This window comes from Vulpes lagopus, chromosome 8 (genome assembly GCF_018345385.1).
Source record: "Vulpes lagopus strain Blue_001 chromosome 8, ASM1834538v1, whole genome shotgun sequence".
Lineage (NCBI taxonomy): Eukaryota > Metazoa > Chordata > Mammalia > Carnivora > Canidae > Vulpes > Vulpes lagopus.
The window spans coordinates 54,617,171-54,634,753 of record NC_054831.1 but is presented as its reverse complement, the minus strand read 5'-3'; the positions used below and the strand labels follow the sequence as shown (position 1 = coordinate 54,634,753).

The 17,583-nt window shown below is 38.7% G+C and overlaps 1 protein-coding gene across 1 annotated transcript; it reads left to right on the top strand.

Annotated features, from left to right (window-relative positions):
• Positions 1-5,722: 5,722 nt before the first annotated feature.
• LOC121498226 (lysozyme-like protein 1) lies at positions 5,723-16,948 on the top strand. The gene is made up of 4 exons (XM_041768327.1): positions 5,723-5,878; positions 6,372-6,530; positions 16,006-16,084; positions 16,879-16,948. Exons 1-4 carry the CDS (start codon positions 5,740-5,742, stop codon positions 16,946-16,948), a joined length of 447 nt encoding a protein of 148 aa, XP_041624261.1. The 5' UTR covers positions 5,723-5,739.
• Positions 16,949-17,583: the final 635 nt, after the last annotated feature.

Genomic DNA, 17,583 nt, shown 5'->3' with positions numbered 1-17,583 from the left:
GGGAATGAAAATTCTAGCCCACTAATCTTGTGGTTGGTTCTGTGGATAATGAGCCCCCATCTTTTGGTACTCTCCAAAAGTTACCTCATTAATATAAACTCATAAATATTAACATGAAAGGGATTTATTAGTAATATCAAGACACCTTTATCACTCTTAACTTAGGAAGTGCCAAGGGTTTTAGGAGTTTTGTGCAGAAGCAGAATGAAAACCAAATAATTATTTCTTAGTATAAATCACAACACCACACAAGTGTTTCAAATCTGCTCAACTTTTCTGTTATAAGCGCTTATCAGCAGTATGTGAACTAGCAGATGTTTAAACTTATTTTGGAAAAATTTTAGATTTACAGAAAAGTTTCCCAGATAGCATAGAGTCTCCATATACCCTTGACTCAGCTTCCCTGATATTTTTTTTTAGCTTCCCTGATATTAACGTCTGTCATATCAACAGCACATCTGTCAAAACTCAGAAATTAACATTGGCATAATGTAGTAACTACATTATGTCATACTGAATGGCATAAAGTAACATACTTTATTCAGATTTCACCAGTTTTTCCAATATTGACCTCTTTTGATTCCAAGGTCCAATCCAGTATACCACATTGTATTTAATCATCATATCATCAATCTCTTCCATCCTGTAACAGTTTCTCAGTCTTGTTTTTCATGACTTTGGCACGTTTGAAGAATACTGTTAAGATATTTTATAGAATATCCTTCATTTGGGGGTTGACTTATTTTCTCATGATTAGAAAGTGCTTCTAAATGTTGGGGAAGAAAACCATAGAGCTCGTAGAGATGTCCCTCTCATCAATCCTATCAGTGGGTACATAACATGTCTCCTCATGCATGAGGATAACCTTCATCACTGGCTAAGGTGAAGCCCATCAGGCTTCTCCACTATGAAGTTACTATTTTCCCTTTTTCCATATTCCATCCATTGGAAGCAAGTCACTTAATCCAGCCCCTATTCAAAGGGAGGAGAATTATTTTCTATTTCCTGCAGGTGGGTTTATCTACATAGATTATTTAGAATTCTTCTGTAAGTAAGATTTATCCCTTTTCCCCATATATTTATTTATCCAATCATTTATTTATATCAGTATGCACTCATAGATATTTGTTTTATTTCCTGAGCTATAATCCAGTACTATAGTTATTTGTTTGGTTGTTCAAATTGTTCCAGCTTTGTCCATTAAAGTTCTTTCAGTTTGGCTCCTCTGTCCCTTGGATATAATACACCGCCCTCTTTGTCTCTTTTTAAGCACTTCCTTAATATCTAGCACTAGTAAGATGCTCCAGGCTCATCTTGCACTTTCCATGCCTCTGTCCTGAAATCAGCCAATTATCCAAGAAGTCCTGTTTTCCTTCATGGGAGAATGGTGCTAGAAGTAAGATGTGAGTCCTGAGTGTGCTCATCATTACTGAGTGTTACATTTTCTAGGTCCTCTCAAAAGATGAAGTTAAGAAATAGATATGTATACACCAAATACAAATACCATCATTTATTTCTCTATCAAAGCTACAAGACACATACATATACACATTCAATAAATGTAATGAAGATACATCTATTAAACATATGAAAGATAGGGGAAAATATAGGTACGTGTGTATACATGTACATATGTATACGTGTGTATGGCATGTGTGGACCTATCTGACATTAGATGATAGATAGATAGATAGATAGATAGATAGATAGATAGATAGATAGATGGGATTCCTGGGTGGCTCAGTGGTTTTGCGCCTGCCTTTGGCTCAGGGCGCGATCCTGGAGTCCTGGGATAGAGTCTTGCATCGGGCTCCCGGCATGGAGCCTGCTTCTCCCTCTGCCTGTGTCTCTGCCTCTCTCTCTCTCTCTCTCTCTCTCTCTCTGTCTATCATAAATAAAAATAAATCTTTAAAAAAAGACAGATAGATAGATAGATAGATAGATAGATAGATAGATAGATAGACAGATAGACATAGATAGATAATCTCTGACTCTAATTCAGCACCACAGGGTTCATTCTAGATTTCTTCTTTTGCTTATTTGTAACTTCCTCCTCTGACAGTGTAAAATCTGGCCCCCATTATTCATAATTTACTTATTCATTTGTTTAATCTGAATATACGTGTAAAAAGGTTTTAGAATTGCTAGCTCTTACTCCTGTAGGAAACTAATCTACTGACTACTGTATAGTGTCAATACCCAGATCTTTTTGTCCTTAGACTGAAAGATCCAGTGAAAACACCAGTTTTGAAAATTTTCTGGATCAGTAACTCTTTTTTCCACCCCCTTTAATGAGGTTATCTCCCACATTTGCAATACAGTTAGATTTGTCAAAATCTGCATTACATCCTGGGATTCCCCCAACATCCTGGTTGATTTTTTAAGAATTTGCATACAACAAAGTTCCCTCTTCGTGGTGCATAGTTCAATGGATTTTGACAAATTCATAGAATCATGTATTGACTAACCCAGTACCATAGAGAATAGTTTCACTGACCTAAAATGTCCCTTGTGCATTCCCATTGTAGTCAATCCCAGGCTTAATCCTTGGCAACCACTAATCTGTTTTCAATCCCATAGTTTTTTGCCTTTTTCATAATGTCACATAAGTGAAATCCTGTAATATAAAGGTTTTTGAGTTGTTTCTTTTATTAAGCAAAATACACTTGAGGCTTATCCATGTTGTGGGAATCAATAACTCATTCCTTTTTATTGCAGAGTAGTATTCCGCTGAATAGATATGCCAAGTTTTCTATAGATTCTCCTGCTGAAGAACATCTGGTTGCCTGCAGTGTTTAGTGATTATGAATAATTGTTATAAATGTAGTTAACTTGTTTTCAGGTGAACAGAAGTTTTCAATTCACTTGGATAAATACCAGAAGTGTGATTGTTGATGTGATTGGAAAGTCTATGTTTAACTTTGTCAGAAACACCAAACTGTTTTCCAAAGTGAGTATATAATTTTGCCTTCCACCATGGATGAATGAGACTCCTCACTTATCTACAGCTTTATCATCATTTTGTATTGTCTTATTGATTTTAGTTATACTAAGAGATGTGAGTGGTGTTCCATTTTGGTTTCAGTTTATACTTCCCTAATGACAAAAGATGTTGACCATCTTTCTTTATGATTTTTGCCATCTTCATGTTTTCTCTAATGAAATACCTTTTCACATCACTTGCCTATGTTTTAATTGAGTTGTTTTGCTGATCTCATTAAAAATACATTATTAATAATAACAAATTATAACAAGGCATTTTGTACTATATACAATTTACAATGTAATTTTAAATGAAACTTTAAATTTCACCCCATCTCATCCTTTTTTCAAATTTTAGTTTTGTGTATGTTTATAATTTATGTAACATTAGCACAGAAGAACATGAGTGTGACTTATAATTTGATATATACCTCCTGGAGGTACATGCTCAAATTTCTTTATTGATGGGATTTGTGATCAAGTTTGGAGACTGTTGCCTAAGAGAGAAGGTTGCACTTGGATGGGAAGTCCTGGCTGATTGAGTGGTGAGGAGGGCTGCTGGGGAGGAGGAAGAAAAAAAGAGAGGTAAGGAAGACTCAGAATGCAGTCATCACCCAAGCACCAAGAAATAGGATTCTAGAATCTCTAGGCAGTTGAGAACAAGAGTTGAGAATTCTCTCTCTAAGGCTCTGAAGAAAGGTTTCCGGTTGAAGACAGATTGCTTGTGCCTTATAAGAATCAGAAATGGCTTCATGGGGTGCAGGAAGCTCATGTGAGCTGCCAGTTACTGATTGAGTAAGTAGAGCAGTATTCCTTTCACAGAATCACCTGAGCGGGGTCTCTGGGGTACGCACCAGGAATCTGCCTTTTTGATAAGACCTAAAGTATTCCAATGAAGCCACCTGTCCCAAAGAACAAGCAATGGCAACCTCTGGCTTGAAGGACACCAAACATTGTGCTTGGGGCTACCACTGCTGTGGGGTCTTGTTTTGTTTGCTACCAGTATGGTTCTAAGACAAGGGATGGAAACCAACTTAATTTGTAAGCTCTGCATAGTAAGCCTCATGTGTCTCCCTCTCAGTGCCTGGCATACACCTCACTGCTGTAGATCAGGGACTGTTCCTGAAAAGGCCCAGATAATCAGGATTTTAAACTTTGTGATCCATATGGTCTCCAACACAACCGTTCAGTCCCGTGAAAAGCAGCCATACTCTATTGCTGAGTAGGCGTAGCTATATTCCAATAAAACTTCACGTAAGAAAACAAGCCTGGTTTGCTGACCCTTGCTATTCACCAGTATGTACTCTACATATTCTAGACGACATGTTGTTATTTTATTGCTTAGTTACTTTAAAGACCCCATAGCAATTCTTTTCTGCCCTTTCTGAATACTCAGGCCTGTGTTTAGCCTCACCTTTCTTTCAACTGGAGAATGTAACTCTAAGAGAGGAAACTAATAGCTTTAGAAATTTCTAGGCAGATGCATAAAATGATGCTGGATGAAAATATGTATGAATATCACATGCAGTATCAGAAATGTCACTCCACTCCTATCCCATGCCGTATTTGGGTAAGACATTGCTTCAAGAGAGGAAGCACTTCTAGAAAGCCAATAGCCAACAAGGCATGGAACACTCTGCCACTTAGTTTATAAGTGGAAACCACTTTAAATGATTCAGTGGGGGTCTCTTTATGGCCTCTGTATTCCCACCACCACCACCATTCCCTCCTCTCATGACCCATGGTCATCTGTCTCCTCTTGCTCATCAGTCAGTATCATGACTTTTTAGGGGCCCCCATAAAGTAGTGATGGAGGAGCTCAGGAAAACTGCATTTGCAATATAACCCTGATATTTTTGAAAAAAAAAATCCTTCCACATTTGGAACAGTATTAAGAGAATGGAAGAAACATAAAGTGCTAAATTGTCTTGCTTCAATAAACACTCAAATAATAAATCTTAATGTTGTCCATTCAGATCCATGTGTATTTCATCTCTGATTGAAATGGGGGGTGTGTATTTCCACATACATAGGGAATGCTTAATTCTTTGTACTCTGTTTTTTTCTATTCATAGAATTAAATGGGAATCCTGGAAGTGTATTGCCCTCTGTGGTTTCTAACTGAACATCAATAAAGGAGGGATCATTTCTTTGCTTACCTGATCCTGAGAACATAATAGCATTTACTTGAAAGTGCCCATGTAGAAAATTATTAAGGAAAGAGCCTGCACTCATTCCCTCCTTGCATTGTATATTCCTGTACTTTGTTTTTCCCCATGCTGGTTCTGAAGGATGAAAATAAACAGGAAGTGGAGGGATGAGCAAAATGGATGAAGGGGAGAGGGAGACACAGGCTTCCAGGTATGGAATGAATAAGTCACAGGAATAAAAGACACAGCAAAGAGTATAGTCAACGATAATGTAATAGTGTTGTATGGTGACAGATGGTCGCCGCACTTGTGGTAAACATGGCATAATGTATAAACGTATAACTTGTCAAATTACCATGTTGTACACCTGAAACTAATATAACACTATCAATTATAATCAAATAAAGAAGTTTCTAAAATTTAAAATTTAAAATAAAAGTAAAATAAAAAATAAAAGTAACAGAAAACATCTAGGCAGGGCTACCCACAACCGTGGTATATTTTTAAGTTCTCAGTAGCAACAGACTTAATCTCAGGACTCAGCACAAGGCAAAATTGTTTGACCTACTCTGATCTTTGACAGGTTCTGCCTCCAACAGATCTGGGGATGAAGGCTGCCGGCCTCTTGGCCCTGATTGGCTGTCTGATCATGGTCACTGAGCCCAAAATCTACACTCGCTGTAAACTGGCAAAAATATTTTCGAGGGCTGGCCTGGACAATTACCAGGGTTTTAGCCTTGGAAACTGTGAGATTTCTCCTTTCCTGTTCTTTTTCTACCTTTGATACGCCCTCTGAGATGTCAACATTTCCCCACACCCCCAGCTTTGGTTTGTCCCCAGCTCTTCCATGCTCTGCCCCACCAGGGATGCCCCTGCTAGGTACCCACATGTTCTCTTCAAATGATGCTCTCTAGGATACCTCTCTCCCTCCCTACCCCTCATGTCCTCACTCCTGAAGTCCTGCACAAATGACACCATCAAGGGAAGGAGAAAACAATGCCTCCCTTGCTGGTGGGGTAGGGGCAGACCTGACTTCTGGTCTCATCCAGGTGCAGCCACTGACTAGGTGTGCAGCTTCAGAAGTGCCCCATGGGTGTGCTACTTGCCCTGTCCCTCCCCAAAGTCTGTTGGGACCACAGCATTATTGTAATGTATATAAGGGAACTCTCCTCTAAGAGCAGAGTTGGAGGAAAAAAATGCATTTCTTTTACTGGCATTTCTGGCTTTTTCTCCCTCTAGGGATCTGCATGGCATACTATGAGAGCCGCTACAATACAACAGCTGAGACCCAGCTGGAGGATGGAAGCATTGACTATGGCATTTTTCAGATAAATAGTTTCACGTGGTGCAGACGTGCTAAGCTACAAGAGAAGAACCACTGTCACGTTGCCTGCTCAGGTACGGTTTTGGTTTTCCAAAAATAATGTCCTCAAGGATAAAAGCAGGAAAGTTGATAGTGGAATATCCACCCATTTTCTGCTTTAACAAAAACTTGGAGTTCAGATGTGCAAGTAGGTCTATACCATGCCAATTATTCGACAGTTCCCCAGGGTGACATTCAGAGTCCTGAGGCCTACTTGCCCAAAGATGACTTATTCCTTCTAGGATGGTTTTTATGAAACAACCATGAAAGCAGAGGGGTAGACAAATGACCTTACTATCCTTTCATGCAGAGAGACATTAAATATGTTTGATAAGAAGGAGAAATCTGTTTGCCAACTGCTTTCCATAAGCAATTTACTCAGACTATGCATTTATGCTTCTTTATACAGAATGAGACAAATAAATACACTTAAATTTCTTAAACAGTAGAAATTAAGCTAGAATTCACTTCCAAGGCTTCTACTTCAATCATCTATGTACATAGAATTGAGGCTGGCAGAAAACATCAGACACACATATATATGAAAGAGAACATATGCTTTATGGAGTTAGATGACTGTAAACAGGTATAGGTTGAGTGTTAAGAAGTTCAGAGGGCAGAGACATTCATTGATAAAGTCATGGGGAGTCTTGTAGACACAATGATACTTAATCTAAGACTTGGAAGATAGGTAAGATTTGGACATTTAGAGATGGGGAAGAGTCAGTCTGGATAAAGGAAACAACAAAAGCCAAAAGGTTATATGTGGGAAGTAGGTATGAGGCATGCACAGGGAGCAGTGAGACATTTGTGTTATCTGGAACAAAGAGGATGTGAAGACAAATAACAGGACATGGGGTTGGAAAGATTGATTACTACCTGACTATGAAGGACCTGGGAAGCCAAGTAGGACTTATATATACTGATTTCTGCCTGCAATAAGATTATCAGCAGAGGTCAGTTGATTAAGCATTGCTCCAGAATGATTAATGTGCAAACAGAGTATGATATATTGCCATTGCAAGTGTTGAAGTGAGAGACAGAAAGACCTGAATGATGATCATGTCTGGAGGCATGGAGAACATGCAAGAGATACTCAACAGATCCTACCCCTCTCTCTACAAAGTAAGCTCCATGAGGGCAGGGGTTTTCTGTTTTGTTCACTGATATATCCTTAATGCTTGGCCATAGTTGTGGGGTTCAATAAATATTCATGGAATAAATGAATGGAGGGAATGAGGAGCAAGGATGAAAATAAAAATTTCTAAGGTATTCTGTGGCAAACTCCTTAGGAACAGGAAATAAACTTTTAATCTCTGACACATACAGGATAACCAGTACATATGTTTGAATGTATGAATGATTGAACAATATGTTAATTTTCTTGCAAATTGTCTCTAAACCTACATTACGACAGAATGCTAACTCCTGAAGCAGATCACACAATTATGGTCCAATTCCTAATTTAGAACATTTTTTTGTTGGATCAAAATCCACCTCTTTACAGCTTTCTTCTGTTAATTCTAGTTTTTCCTCTTGGATTTATTCAGAACAAATTTGCTCAACTTTATACATAGAAACTTATAAAATGCTTGAAAATGACTAGTAGATATTTCTCATCTTTAATTTCTTCTGGGTAAAAACTTCAGTATCTTCACCTTCTAGAGGTATGACTTTTAAATCCCTCCCCATCCATGGTCAATATCATTAGCATTCCCAAGAGCTTGCTGATGGAGTCTTCCAGTTAAACACAGCAACTGGACATGTATGCTTTTAGAAGCTGAAGAACAAGAGGATAAGTCCTGGCTAATTTAGTAATTAGAGAAATTTGAGTCCTAAACTGACAGTGGGAAAGCCAAGAAGCAACCATAGGATCCTAAAAGGGCTCAAAAATCAGCAGAGTCAGATCATTCTGGAAACTGGAATGAAAGTAGGTAGAAAATAGGAGGACCAATCAGAAGTCCAATTAAGGAAAAGCTAGGCCATCAGATTCCCTTCCTGACTCCATTCAGCTACTGACTTCTTCTCCTCAATCCTGGCAGGATACTGGAGCTTTCCCTTCTGGACAGAGTGAGTATTCAGCAACCTGTAGATGTGAGAGTTCTATAGTGAAGACACAGGAGATTAAATTCAAGTTTCCATAGTCCCAGTCAGTTTCCTCCACTTAGATCCTAGAATGATGGAAGCCAGGCTAGACTCTCCAAAAGAGAAGATTCTGTTCTGGAAAATTCAGGCAGGTGAAAAGGAAATAACTAACGATTCTGAGTAGGAGCTCTCCATGAAGTCTCCAGACTTCTCTATAGGGAGATACACAGTTGAGAATCCCCATATCTGTGTACAGAACTCCTAATCAGTTTTTTTTTAGTCTCTCTTTCTTGAATAAGTGCAGATAACCGAGGATCACCAGGCTTCATAGAAGAGTCATTAACATGAAAGAATGAGACAAAATACAACAAAAACTAAACAAAACAAAAACCAAAATCAGATAGAAGGCACTTGTCAAAAGCAGATATACAGGGAAATGAAAATTTTGAATGAAAAAGGAAACTATCATTGATATCTTCATATTAATAGCATGTCATATCAATGAAATAAGGGGATGCTTTATAAAAAGTATTTAGAGAACAGCTCTTGGAAATTCAAAATATGATTACAGAAACAAAAAACTCAATAGGTTGGAAGATAAGATTAAGGAAATCTTTCTAAAATCAGAATGAAAAGGAGAGAGATAGATGGTAAATAGGAGAAATAAGGATAAGAAAAATAAATGAATCTGAATAATACAATTTTCAGCAGGATAGAAGAGAAACAGTAGATAGAATGAAATCTTTAAAAAACATTTCCAGAACTGAAAGGCATATGTTTCCAATTTATAAGGGCCATCACATAACCAGTAGAGTTGATTAATGTAGATTCACACTAAGGCACATCCTCATGAAATTTAGAGAACTAGAGAGAAATAGAATACGGTATAGTCTTCAAAGAGACAGTAAAACATGTTCCATATGAAATATTAAGCATCAGAGTAGCATCAGATTTCTCGATATCAACAGTTGAAGGTAGAAGAAAATAGAGTAATATCTTTAAAATCTCGAAGAAAAATTATTTCCAATCTAAACTGCTATGCTAAAAAAAATAAATAAATAAATAAATAAATAAATAAACTGCTATGCTAGCTGAATTGTCAATATATTGTGAGTGTAGAATGAATATATTTTGAGATAGGCAAGTTGTCAAAAAATTTACCTCCTAAAGAAAGAATCTTGACAGAAAACATGGTCAACTCAACTAAGTAATAATTTTTTAAAAGGGGCTACTTGTAGGGACACCTGGGTGGCTCAGTGGTAAGCATCTGCCTTTGGCTCAGGGCATGATCCTGGAGTCCTGGGATCGAGTCCCGCATCAGGCTTCCTGCATGGAGACTGCTTCTCCCTCTGCATAGGTCTCTGCCTCTTTCTGTGTCTCTCATGAATAAATAAATAAAATCTTTAAAAATAAATAAATAAACAAATAAAAGGGGGAATCTGCTTCCCCCCTCCCTCTCTCTATGCTGCTCCCCCTGCTCATGCGCTCTGTCTCTAAAATAAATAAATAAATCTTAAAAAAAAATCCTTCAATATTTTTTTTTGGAGTGGGGGTCTACTGGAAAGCATTCTCTCAGCTTTTGTCTATCTGAAAATGTCTATATTTTATTTTCTCTTTGAGGGATATTTATGTAAAATTCTAGGCTGGCAGATACTTTTCTCTAATTTTGTTAAAGATATCCCTTTGCCTTCGGGTTCACTTTGTTTATTATGAGAAATTGGTGATATTCAGGGCACCTAAGTGGCTCAGTGGTTGAGCATCAGCCTTCAGTTCAGGTCATTATCCTGGGGTCCTGGGATTGAGTCCTGCATAGGAATCCCCACAGGGAGCCTGCTTCTCCCTCTGCCTGTGTCTCTGTCTCTGCCTCTCTCTGTGTCTCTCATGAATAAATAAATAAAAATCTTAAAAAAAAAATAGGAAATTGGTGATTTTCTTATTTCCACCCCCTGTGTGTGATGTCTCTATTTTCTTTCCCTCTGTTTTAAGATTTCCCTTTAACCTCCAATTTTCAACAATTTGATCATGATGTGTGTTTTCTTGTGTTTATCTTGCTTGCTATTCATTAATATTTTGGATCTCTGAGTTCATAATTTTCATCTTTTCTCCTAAAACTTTAATGATGCATCTATTAGATCATTTGGTGTTGTCCCACAGGTCACTGAGGCTCTTCATTTTTCTCAACCTTTTTCCTTTTGTGTGTTTTATTTTCAATAGTTTCCATTGCTATATCTTCAAGTTCTCTGATCTTTTTTCTGAAGTGCTTAATCTATTAAGTTCATTAATTGAATGTTTTATTTCAGAGATTGTATATATTCAGTGCTAGGTAATTGCTTTAGATCTCTCATTTTCCTCATTTTATGCATCTTTTTCTTTAAGTCTTTGATATAAGTAAGCAGCTTTATAAATTGTTTTAAATCCCTTGCCTGGCAATTCAATCAACTGTGTCATTTCTGAGTCTTAACATTGACTGATCTTTCCCCTGGTTATGGCTCACATTCTTATACCTCTTTGCACATACAATAGCATTTTGTTGGATACTAAACATAGTATATGTTACATTTCTAAGTGTCTGGATTATGTTTTCTTTCTTTAAGGAGTGTTGGATTTCATCTTGGCAAGTAGTTAATTCTGATCAGCTTGACCCCTTTAAGACTCGCTTTTAAATTGTGGTGGGGAAGTTTGACAGTCATCTTTACTGTGGGGCTAATTTAATCTTACTATCAAGGTGTGGCTTTTCTAGTGTCTTTTGAATATCGAAGGGATCACCAACATCTCTCCCTTCTGACTAGTCAGAAATCAAATGTCTCCCAGGCCTGTGTGAGCTCTGTAAGTTGTACAGGTCCCTGGTAATTGTTTTCTAACTGGTTTCATGGAGTTTTGCTCTTTGCAAGCTCAGTTTAAGCCTTCGGCCAAAGACCCAGTAGATTCCCTATGCAGATTTCTGGTGTTCTTCTGGGTGGGCTTTTACTCTCAGGTACTCTTCTCCACAAAATTGCAGCTGCCTTGGCCTCCTACCTTTGTCTCCTCCACTTAAATTGCCATCTCCTGCCTGGGTTTTGCCTTTCTGGTCTGACAAGTGCCTCTGGGCAGAAAGTCATGGCAATCATAAGACTCCCCTCATTTGGTTTCTATCTCTCAAGGGTCATGATCCTGCCTTGCCTTTTTCCTAATGCCTGAAACTAATGTGCTCATATGTTTTGTCTAGTTTTCTAGTTATTTACAGTGGGAAAGAAAATCTGTTACTCCATCATGTCCATGCTTGACTTTACATGCAATTGACTAATTTAATATTGTTCAATTTAGTTTCAAATACGGAAGTCTGGGGCAAACATATATCTGCAAGGCAATCTTGAATTCTAGGAAATTAAAATGTCGGACAGTTCATGGTTAGAGGTGAAGGAACATTCATATCTGCTTTCTCATCATAAAGAGCATGGGATTTTTAGAGACAGCTTTAAAATAGAAAACAGGATGTTGGTTTTATATCCTAATCACCCCTTAGTAGCTGGCCTTCCTCAGCCTCAGGCCAGAGAAGCTTTAATTATGGACAATGTCATTCTGTCCCACGTATTACAGACATAGGGACATTTGTCATGGGAACCCGGAAACGAGTTAGCATTAGAGTATCTTTATGAGAAACATGATGTTTCACACATGTACAAGTCACACACACCTCCAGTCCATCTTCCAAAGCTATGCTATCTCCTCATTCCCATACCAAGTCACATTTCCAAAATCCCTGCCTACCTTCCCCAAACTATTTGGACAGAATATTTGTGTGTGTGTGTGTGTGTGTGTGTGTGTGTCTACACACACACATATTTAGACACACACGATAACATAGTATCAGTCCTTATTTTCCTCCGACAGCATAGACCTCTTTAAAGTAAGAGATGTTTAAGGAAAAGGGAGGTGATTCTTGTCTCTTGTATCTGTCTCGTCTACTTATATTAATCTCTATTTCTCCTCAGCTTGGTATTCTAGTTGGCCTTTGTCACTCCAGAGAGAGGAAGAAGATGTAAATTGTGGGCTTGATAGTGATATTGTACGTGGGAGGCAAGAGGATGCTGGGAGAGGCAGAGAGACTTGGAAGCAGAACAAACTTACCTGAAAATAAGTCGTTCCTTTCGTGTAGATTGTTGCTGTTTTCCGTTGTTGATGTGAGAGAATCAGCTATTCAGATTGACAATGCTTTGCTGTGCAACAGAACCCTTGGGCTGCACAGACTTGTCTATTTAAAGTAAATTGAGCAGAAGCAATTCTTGGCACCGACCTTTATAAATACTTGCCTTCTTGACTCATTCCTGCCCCTCTGCTGCCCCTCTGTGGCCGTCCCATTGTGTCTTCACGGCTCAGCGCATCAGGCCCTTCCTTCCCAGCCCCCATCTTCCTGAACGTAGTTTCCGAAGCCAATTCAAAGTCATGTCCAACTAGCACTTTCAAAACATCTCCTTAGAGCAACAACACGCTATGGCAAAGTGGGAGACTGACAAACGACCTTGACAAGGTCTCCGCCACCTGGACCTGGCACATCTCATCCTCCTCCCGCAGTGGCCCATAGCATCTCCCGCCAAGCAACCTGCCTTCCCCCAAACACAAGCCTCCTGCTTTGGGGACACACCTTCGGTATGCTCCAGTCCTAGCACAAAGAATGCTATTTCCTCTTCACTATGCGTGCTTCGTGTCCTTTCCACCCCTTGAGGCCCCACTGGACCCTCTTCCCCTAGGAAACAGACTCCAACCACTTTCTAACACAAACAGTATCTCAGCACCTACCGAGCATTTGTCAGCACAAAGTGTTTCTATGTAATTTGAACACGTATCAGGTGCCAAGAACTTAAGTTTGGATAATCTCCTAATAGAGAAATAATTCCTTAAAATTAATAAGGTATTTATATTTTTATTATCAACTTCATTAGCATATAGTGTTCCATAAGCAGGAATCTTTGCTTAAGTGTCTGCGTTGTTGGAATGAAATAATAGAAGACAATAGGATTTAAGCCCCAGGTTTGAATGCAGGCTCATGCACTGGGTGTGGACTTCAGTTTAAAGGACTAATCATGCTACTCACCCTCATAGTTGTTCCGAGGCCGAACAGAGATAATACATGGAGAGATTTAACATGAACTAAACACAGAGTAACTTTTCTATAAAGATTGGCTCTTAGGAACAGCAATTACTATTGTAGCTACTCATCTCTCTAGAAATAAGGCGAAAGATTTATAAGCTAACAAAGCTTAATTTTTCACTGTGTATCAAATGCTAGTGAATTTGCAGATTATCTCAATTTGTTATCACCTATAGGTCATATCTTTTGTTCATTTTCTCTTGGTTAATATAATTTTGTTTTGAATTTTTAAAAACCAAGACTTTGAATTTGCTTGAAAGAAATCTATCACTGCCTTTATCTTCTAGTTAAGCTTATCTGAGAAAGCAACCAAATTCCCAACTAAACAGGCATACTCAAGAAAAAAAAAACTCCATTTTCAACTGAGTTTACAAAATAATTTTGTATTGTAGTGATCCATTTAGACTAACGTTATTCTTTTAGGTTATATTTTTCTGAAAGTAAAAATAATGTGTTTCTATTGTAAATAGTTTGGAAATATGCAGTTAAGATTGAAAAGCATCCAGTGATTGCACAATTCAGAGCTAACCCTTCAAATATCGGTGATTATGGTATCTTTTTATTTTCTCTCTAAACCAGTGCTGTCCAATAGTACTTTCTGTGACAATGGAAATGTTCTCTGGTTATCCACTATGAGAACCATTAGCCACAATAAAGATGCTATAAAGCATCTGAGATGTAGTGAGAGCAACTGAGGAACTGAAGTTCTAATTGTATTGATTAATTTAGATTTAAATGGTCCCATGTAGCTAATGGCCACCATATTATACAGTGTGGCTCTAGGAGGATATTTTTACAATGTTGAGAACCTTATAAGGGGAGCATTTTCCATTATTAGGAAATCATGTCAACACATGATTTAAATGGCACCTTATTTCATTCTATGGAAGTATTATTATTAATGTGAACCCCCCCTAATTATAAGGCAATTAGGTATTTTCCTTTTGGAAATAAATTTCCTCTTGTAAACAAATCTGCAGTAAATTACTTTGTAAGTAAATCTTTATCATGATTCATAATTAGTTCCTTAAGATAGATCCAGAAAGAGAAAATTACTAGGCAAAAAGATAAGAATCACTTTAAGGCTCTTTGACACATACTATTAAATTGTTTTCCTGAAAAGTTGAACCCATTTTACTCTTACCAGCAACTTCTGAAGAGTGCCTATGTCATTGTACCCTTGTCAACATGGAACATTACCCTATCTGTCAAAAATCTTTGTCTCATTGACAAATAAAAATGATACCAAATGGTGTAGGCTTTATGTCTTTGATTGGCGGTGGTGATGGGCAGAGAGATGGACTGCCCAGATTCCCCTAAGGGGAAGATGTCTGGTTCCAATGGCATCTGTGTGATTCATAGACAGCCTACCTGACACCTCCTTTAGGATTCTCTTAGCTGCAGAGGACTGCCCCATCTAACATTGTGCCCCTCTTGGGCAGTCTACATCCAGGGACTGAGTGAGCAGGAGTCATAAAGACTTAGCCATTCGGACACAACTTGGGCAACTTCGATGGGCCTGCATCACAACTGGACATCTCCATCTGACCAGTCCTGCTTCGGCCCCCTTTCTTTCACAGATATGGATCTCTAATAAATACTCTGCACCCCAAGCCCATGTCTGTATTTACTTCTGAAGAACCCACCATGCAACAAAAGTGATGTTGACTTTCTATTTATTTGCCTTTTCCATCATGTTTGCATTGAGCATTTTGAGGCCACTTCTGGGCAAGCAGGAAAGAATACTGAGACCAATGAATTCACTTGTAATCAGAAGATCTGTTATGTCTGAAAACCACAGAAAAATAACAGACTAATGGCCCTGACATAAAAAAAAATTGCATATGAAAAACTACCTTGGATAGAATTTTTTTTAATGCACACATTGGAAAGTTAAATAGACAAGTTTAATATTTACCTATAAAGAGATCATATGTGTCAAAGTAACCCAAGTAGAGAAAACATTGTACTGTCCTCTTGTGTATTTCTTTAGGACACAAAAAACATTCCCCTCCTGTCCCTATTCTAAACATATTTCCAAAAACTCTTTAGGATTGAAATTTCAAGAAGCCAAGATGTGGCTATTCTAGAAATAAAAATTTTTAAGAAAAATTCTTTGATTTGTGAGGAAGCTCAACAAAAATAAGAATATGGCTTAAAGCTTTTCCCACCCTCCTGTTCCAAAAAGAAAAAGAGAGAAAAAAAAAAAAAAAACAGTGAGAAAAGTGGAGGAAACCTGAGCAGGGCTTCCCCTCAGATAAGTCTCAGCTAATACTATACTCCTCTCTCTCTTACAGCCTTGATCACAGATGATCTGACAGATGCAATTCTATGTGCCAAGAAAATTGCTAAAGAGACAGAAGGGATGAACTATTGGTAAGAGGCTTTCCTTGAGGGACTTTGGCTGACATGGCCAAAACCGACGGTGCGTCCATTCATCACAGCTACAGCGGGCCCTGGCACACTCACCTCTGCGGAGAGGTCCAATGATGTTAATGTGACCTTGTTTGTACCCTTCCCCATGAGTGGGTGGGTGTCCAGTGAACAGGGCAAAAGGGGCTTCGAAGCAGAGGAGAGACAGTATGGGCCATGGTGATTTGCCATTGCTTTTCACAGTAAGGTATTCCAAACAACAGAGCAAGAGGTGCTTTCTGATGTGAGTTGCTGGTGAAGGCAATGCACCAGAGGGAAAAAGCATGAGTTTGCTCTCCACTTGGACAAAATTTTGGAGGATTAGGGCAACGTTTTGTGGGGAGACAGAACAGACAGCAGTGAGAGAAAAATGACCATGCCAGTTACACCATACATTAGCGGGAAAGTTCCCTAGGACAGGGCAGAGACACAGTTTCTGTGGCTCGCTGTGATCTGAGGCTGGGTTTCCTGTGAATATAGGTAATCAGGTCACCGACATGGGGAACCCAAATTTTCAGAGGTGAAGGTGTTTAACTAAATGACTCATCCTTATATGAGTTGTTTACTATTGCTGAAGCTATTAAGGACTCGGAGTAAAGAAAAGTCTTAAGGCAAAAGGATAGAGTTCTTGGATCTCAGAAACAAAACTTAATCCTGGGTGCCCCTGGTTGTTTTGGTTAATTACCTATGGTTTGAACCTATGAATATTTGGATTGTCATGCTTCTTTCTGTTGCTCCTGCTTCCCTTTCCTCTCCAGGCAAGGCTGGAAGAAACACTGTGAGGGCAAGGACCTGTCTGAGTGGAAAAAGGGATGTGAGGTTTCATGAACTGGAACCGGACCCAGGATGCTCTGCAATCACACCCTAGGATTTGTAATAAGTTCAAGTGTTCATGTCACCTTGTCCTCCTTCCCTCCCAATGTTCCTTCTCAAAGTTAGAGAGGGAAAATTATGTTATAGTTTTAAGGAAATAAATATTTCAATTTAAGTATCTTTACTTCACCCTGACTCTGTTTAAGTGATGTCATAAAAGCACCGTGGTGAGATTAGAGAAGTCACCTGCAAAATGTTCTAGCCTCAGAAAGAACAAACCTCCTGTCTTCATTACTGGCTCCTGTGGTCCTGAAATGGCTTCTCAGTTAAAAAGAAGACTTCTAGGGTGCCTGGGTGGCTCAGTCAGTTACAGTCAGCCAAAACTAACCGTCTCTTGGTTTTGACTCAGGTCGTGAGCTCAGGGTCCTGGGATCAAGCCCGGTGCTGGGCTCCACACTCAGTACAGAGTCTGCTTGGGGTTACTCTCTCCCTCTTCCTCTGCCCCTCCCCCTGTGCATTCTCTCTCTCAAATAAACAAATCTTAAAAAAAAAAATAAAGACTCCCAAGTCAAGGAGAGCAGTAGATGAATGGCCATAGTCTATTGACCTCTTTCTTGAAGCATTTGGTCATTCTTCTCTTGGTCAGCAGA